At 38.9% G+C, this 6,982-nt stretch overlaps 1 protein-coding gene across 1 annotated transcript; it reads left to right on the top strand.

The window, feature by feature from the left end:
* The first annotated feature begins 252 nt into the window (after positions 1 to 252).
* On the top strand, positions 253 to 2,691 carry Cldn8 (claudin 8). Its single transcript, XM_016006419.3, has one exon. The coding sequence runs from the start codon at positions 469 to 471 to the stop codon at positions 1,144 to 1,146; it is 678 nt and encodes a 225-aa protein (XP_015861905.1). The 5' UTR covers positions 253 to 468; the 3' UTR covers positions 1,147 to 2,691.
* The last annotated feature ends 4,291 nt before the right edge of the window (positions 2,692 to 6,982 follow it).

Raw genomic sequence — 6,982 nt, 5'->3', positions numbered from 1 at the left:
TTTTGCTGGGAGAGACTGGCTCTGTCCTTGCTGATTGTGCAAACATTCATAATTATGCCTCGAGGTAAACCTACTGCTGTCTTCTTGGAAAAAAACGAGAAGTACAAAGAATGTTTATTTGCAAGTCCGGCCTTCCCAAGTATCCAGAGTTGATTTAGACACACCTGAGCTCCCATCCCCCTCTCATTGGCTAAGAAAGTTGCCCCACCTGATTTGCAAGTTTACTGTTGGAGCCATTGGGGGGGGGGAAGAGGGGGGCCGACAGGGGAGTGTCTCACCAGTCAGCACTGGATTTGATCTAGCTAGAAAAGGGTAAAGCCGTTGTTATTGAAAAATCACTGCACTCTGAGCTTGTTTCTACCTCGGGACGGTTCTCTCCCAAGGCACACAGATTTCTGCTTGAGAGAAGCCCTCCCTACCTCCCTGTTCAGCATTCCAGCTCCAGCTGGTTAAAACCCCCGCAGGACCATGGCAACCTCTGTTCTCCAAATGGCTGGACTGGTGCTTGGTGGTGTTGGCATGGTGGGCACAGTGGCAGTGACCATCATGCCCCAGTGGCGAGTGTCTGCCTTCATCGAAAGTAACATCGTGGTTTTTGAGAACCTCTGGGAAGGCCTGTGGATGAACTGCATGAGGCACGCCAATATCAGGATGCAGTGCAAGGTCTACGACTCTCTGCTGGCTCTTACTCCTGACCTCCAGGCATCCAGAGGACTGATGTGCGCTGCATCCGTCCTGTCCTTCCTGGCTTTTATGACAGCCATCCTCGGAATGAAGTGTACCAGGTGCACGGGCGACGATGAGAACGTGAAGAGCCGCATCCTGCTAACAGCCGGAATCCTCTTCATCATCACTGGCTTGGTGGTGCTCATCCCTGTCAGCTGGGTTGCCAATTCCATCATCAGAGACTTCTACAACCCGCTGGTAGACGTGGCCCTAAAGCGTGAGCTCGGGGAAGCCCTCTACATCGGCTGGACCACAGCACTGGTGCTGATTGCCGGAGGAGCGCTTTTCTGCTGCGTGTTTTGTTGCACTGAGAGAAGCAGCAGCTACAGATACTCTGTTCCATCCCATCGCACCACTCAAAGGAGTTTCCACGCGGAAAAGAGATCCCCGAGCATATACTCCAAAAGTCAGTATGTGTAGTTGTTTGTGTGTGTGTGTTAACAGCACCTATAAAGCCAAGCTAATCACTGAACCAGCCACTGTTTTCAAGAAATGGAACCCAGGGTGTATCCATTTACCTTTCCTAACTGCCCAACTCTCATTACAGGAAATATACACAGTCTGTGATTCTATAAATGATTTTAGGAGAATGAGGTATTGTGCACGCTGCTTCAATTGTTCTAGAAGGCATAGTCATTTGTTTTCTAAAATGGTTCACACAGCTTTTCCTTTATCAGTTACTCTAAAATAACACATCTAAAGGCTGTTGGTTTAAGCTGTGATTTCTCTGTGTCATGGCATTATACAAGTAGATGAGGGTGGTGGTTATATCTCATACAAATAGAGACAGGCTTATGTGGTTCTATTTAAAGTGAAATACCAATCCATCACGCTGAATAAATACAAATCAGCTATTGCTTTTCAAGGGGAACTGGGGATAAAAGAGAAGAAGGCTAATATTAATTGCCTAAAAACAGCTTAAGGATTAGTGTACTCTATTTATAGTGAAGGTTAAAATGAAGGCTTTAATCATTAGTGTAAAGGAAACTAAATGGCTTTCTGATATCCTGCTTTGCAGCCTGTAGGAGTTAGAAATCCCATCACCTTCATCCTTTTGCTCCAGAGGCTATCTTTTCTTTTGGGTTGGCTGGTTATTAAGTTAGTATCTTTAAAAATTTAAATCAGATATTTTGTCAAAATATTTTTATTCAAACTGCTTTTCCAAGGCTGTGCTAGGAAAAGAGATTAAACCAGTGGTGTTAGAAAAATCAACAATTTCAGAAAAATTAATTTATTTTTACCTTTAAGTTTAGAGAAGAATGTATTTTCAATGTTTTTCAAATGAAGTCACATAAGTAAGGGATTGTGCATAGCCTTTGGGGATTTATCAGTATAAATGAAGGAGAAAGATAATGTGTTTGGTTGTCATTTTCTCACCCAAAAAAGGCACAACCCCTCCAACTCCAAAAACTTATCATTTCTGAACTTCATGACTACAACAAAGTTGTCGTTTCAGTTCTGTTAAAGGTGATTTTCTCCACTTGCTGTCTTGGCTGAGTTTTATTGAGGTGTGATATTACTGTGTGTTTCCTCCTAATTAGAGATGACTCTTAATCAGATTTCAAATTTCATATATATGACTATACTAATAACATGAGTATATGTTATTTACTTTGTGTATTTTATATTGACAAATTGTACTTTTTATAACAATATAACATTCTTATATTTACATACTTTTTTTACTTCTTTGAGCAAGTTTCTAAAACTTGACTTTTTTTGTTTTGAACATAGATTCTGTGTTCATTTTTGAGTGTAGTGAATGACTCAAAATCGATTTACCTTATAATGATTACACACATGCACTAATATTTGATGAATATTGATAATATGTTAAGTTGTAGTTAGGTTCAATGAAACGTATTTGTTGTGAGTATTGTGTATGTAATCATCATGTTTTAAAAAGTTGTCCATATGTATTTCAACTTCTGAGAATTAATATGAATTAAAAATAATGCTGAATGATTTTGGAGTATGTATATTTATGTGAAGTATATTATTAAACATTTATAATACTAATATTGTTATTGTTTCAATTCACAAATGAGAAGAACCTCAAAAGAGTTCATTGATTGCCAATAATACTAGTAGAAAACATGAGCAGACTACATTGCAAAAGTCTTCAATGAAAGTGTTTTATGTTTTAGTAGACTTAGATTATGAACCAATCTTTGTATGTGAAATTGAATGTTTAAGTACTATTAGTTGGAAAAGCTTTAGTTACTGTTCCCATCTGGGTGATTTCACTATGGTAAGTGCTTATCCCACCCTGGGCAATTTTGCCCCTTTGGGTCAAAACATTTGCTAGGGGCAGAAATAAACCAGAACTAACAAAATGACTTACAGAAGCCATCCAGAGAAACCATTTTCTATATGTCAGTCTCTAGACAATAACTACTTAGTTGCTCTAAGTGTCACAAACTCCATTTTTTCCATTGCCTCCTCTGAAAGGAAGAAAAAACCCACAAAAACAACAACAAAAACAGAATCTATGAGATTGGGATCACTTCTTTGGTGTTTATGAGGTGGCTCTTCATTTTCTACCTTTACTATAATCCAAGCTCTTCTCTTAACAAATTCTTGTATTTTGTCACTGTATCAATAACATTTTTCATCCAACTAGCTACCAAATCCTTATTGTTGATGTTTATAAAATATATCAAGAACAGCAAGAAGGTTCAGCAGGTAAAGGCTCTTGCTAACCAAGTCTGGAGCTTTGAGTTCTGTCCCTAGAATCCTTGACTTGTGTGCTGTGGTATGTGAATCCTCCACACACAGAAACATATACATTCTTAAAATATACAAAACTTCAGAATTAAATATAAAACTATTTCCACCATGCCCTGCCCCTATCTTTGAAGGGGATGTTGAGTTTCTTGAAATGTAAAATCCAAATGCTTTGCATACAGTGAGTAGCAGAAAAAAAAACACAGCCATTTTATAATCTGGAAAGTGAATTCCATCAGACAGTGAAACGGTGTGTGACCAGTAAGACAAGATGACTGCTGCCCAAATAGTAGAAAACTCACAAAGCCCTCTTTTATTATTTTGAAAGAGAAATACTGAACTTGGAAAATATTTCACTTGGTGGCAAAGCATGGGTCAATATACATTTTTCAATATTGTTTTAAAGGAAAAATGATATTGCCACAAAACAGAAAGAATACAAGGAGTAAGGGGATATTTCTCTCTCTCTCTCTCTCTCTCTCTCTCTCTCTCTCTCTCTCTCTCTCTCTCAGGTAGGATCTCCTGTATACCAGGCTGGCCTCAAACTTGTTATGCAGCTGAAGATGACCTTGAATTCTGACCCTCCTGCCCTCTCCTCACAAGTGCTGAGATTACTGGCATGCACTGTAACACCTACTGTATGCGGTGCTGGGAACTGAACTCAAGTCTTTGTGGATGTTAGACAGGCACTGTAATTGCCAAGGGTAATATCCCAAGCAGAGGATGTGGTTTTAGTCCTTCACTTTATAGCTAATTGGTATTATGACTTCAAAAAAATCTATTTTTTTCTAATGATTAGGTAAGGTTAGCAGCATACAGGACTTAAGATTTTTTTTTTTTTTTTTTGGTTTTTCGAGACAGGGTTTCTCTGTGTAGCTTTGCGCCTCTCCTGGGACTCACTTGGTAGTCCAGGCTGGCCTCGAACTCACAGAGATCCTCCTGGCTCTGCCTCCCGAGTGCTGGGATTAAAGGCGTGCGCCACCACCGCCCGGCAGGACTTAAGATTTTTGTATGCTAAAGAAATTAGAAACATTAAGCAGATCATGTAAAAAATGAAAATATATACAGCACAAAGAAAATGAGCTTTCTTATCAACCCAAAACCACTTCCAAACCAGCACCACATGGAGCCAAGCCCCTTAGCTCCTGATAGCAACACTTTCCATCCATGGATTTAAGACAATAGGGTTGTTACAGAAAACACAACACAACAACTGGCCTCATGCAATGCTAGAGCTAGCAAGCATCAGATTGCTTCTCTGCTTACAACATGCTTTCCTAAAATTCACTGGAGTTCTATGCAAAATATACACATGGAATAATGAAGCCAAAATATTGAATGAAGGCTGGGTATAGTGGCCCACACCTTTCAGAGGCTGATATATATGAGTTTGAGGCCAGCCAGGTCTACATAGTGAGTTCCAGAATAGTAAGGGCAATATAGAGAGATCCTGTCCTAGAATAATAATAAAAAAAAAACTAAACAAAACAAACTGGGAAATAAGCATGAAAATCACAATTTTTCATCAAGTTTTCATTATGAATATTTTCAGCGAGTTATTTCATGACTATAGCATCCCAAGAAATATATCTTACATTGACTAAAAGAAAAGATAAATGTATTTTTAAAATTAAGATTAAGACAAAACATTGGTATTTATGTATTTTTATTTAAAACATTTAGATGACTGCTTTAGCATATAAATCCAAAGTCATTCATTGCTGCTATTATTTATTGCACAAGAAATTTCTAGGTATTTTAACAATGTCCTGTTTCAGAGTCCTTCATTATCCACTGAATTTCTAAGAATTTCTTTCAATAAGTTAAGCTTTTAAATATTGCTCAATACTTAACTCTCTGGTTGCTCAAAATAGCAGTAAATATAAGTATGTTGAAGGCTCCTTAAGGAAATGCCATGATACTCAAGCTATTGTTTTGGCTAGTTATTTCTTTTCACTTGGGGACATCCATGTTGAGTACTTAAGCCCTAGGGTTGCTTGGAAGCTTTACCAAATTAATGTACCTAAAGCCTTTATCACAATATTGAACACAGAATAAAGTATGTGTTAATCTTGATTATTATTTTGTGTCTAAATTTCCAACCAAAGCATTTGTCCTTTTTTTTGTACCAAAGTGTACCCCCTATAGCTCTGAAATAAATGCCCTTCTGCTAATTCCACACCCAAAGAAATTACAGCACAATTTCTGATGTGCTGTGAAAACAGTTAATGAGGGAACTAATGAGATAGCTCAGGTGGTTAAGTGTGCATAAGAGTGATGACCTGAGTTCAATCTCCAGCTCTCAATGTAAAAAGCCGTTCATAGGGTCATGGGCTAATAATCCCAAGGGCGGCGAGGTGGAGAGGAGCCAATCCCTGGGGCTTACTGACCAGCCAGTCTAGTCTACTCAATAAAGCCCAGCTCTCAGGGGTCTCAGACACCAAGGTGAATGGTTCCTCAGGAGAAAACATCCGAGGTTGACTTCTGGCACACACAGACACATATACATGCATGAATAGCTTATATAAACACACATACTAAATTAATTAGTTGATTCATTGATTAAATATAAATAAATAATTATTTGCACCCTAGTGAGTGCTAAGGATGCCACAATGTATTAACTGTTTTGATTTTTCAGTAGTTATGAGAGTGAAAGAACAATCTTCACACAATGTTCACCACAACACTCTCAGTATTTCTTTACTCACTGATCAGTCATGAATTCTGTGCATTCAGTATAGACCTGGAAGAATGCCAACTCCCCAAAAGGTAATATAGACAATGGGTTATTATATATACACATAGGATAATATTATGCCATGTTTAGATACATGTATTTCATAGTTCGTTTAATATACTCTATAGGTGTTTATGTAAATAATTGCATAGTGTTTTGTGAGTTTACAAATTAATATATGTATAGAGTATTAAACCTTTGATATAAATTACCTTGAGTTCAAGATTATGAAGCCTTCCCACAACAACATAGACAAAGACTTTCCCTTGCAGAATTAACTTTCTGAGCATCTCACTTATGGTATATGGGCACTGATGCTTCCCCCAGGGCAGCCTTCTCCCCTCCTGAGATTTTAATGAGCTTATCATGAGCCTTCACTGTCCTTTCATCCCTCCCCTTGCTGTCTCAGCCTCTACAGCATCCCTCTACTCCATCTCCACAACTGATCTAATTGCTGAAGCAAGCTGAGCAGCTGCTGGGAGCTGGCCAACTGGCAGCACCTGGGACATTCTGAGAAGTCTTAGCCTCTACTTTTCCTGGAGAAAGAACAGCCCTGTGTTTAACTAAGCCTGGGGATAGCGATACAGCTCTGCCTGGGGCTAGAGGCAGAAAAATATGGGTCCTGTGTTCTCCAAAAGCAACCCTAGAGGATAAGCACATTGTTTTCTTAGGGGGATAACATTGGAACCGAAAAATAGGCATAGTCATGGTCAAGCTTTGTCTTTTCTTCTTAGGGACTTGAGAGAGGGTTGGGCCTAGGAGTCCGGATACTCAAGGGTTTCAAGCACC

This window comes from Peromyscus maniculatus, chromosome 12, assembly GCF_049852395.1.
Source record: "Peromyscus maniculatus bairdii isolate BWxNUB_F1_BW_parent chromosome 12, HU_Pman_BW_mat_3.1, whole genome shotgun sequence".
NCBI lineage: Eukaryota > Metazoa > Chordata > Mammalia > Rodentia > Cricetidae > Peromyscus > Peromyscus maniculatus.
The sequence above is the reverse complement of the archived record's forward strand: the minus strand, read 5'-3'. Positions and strand labels throughout refer to the sequence as shown.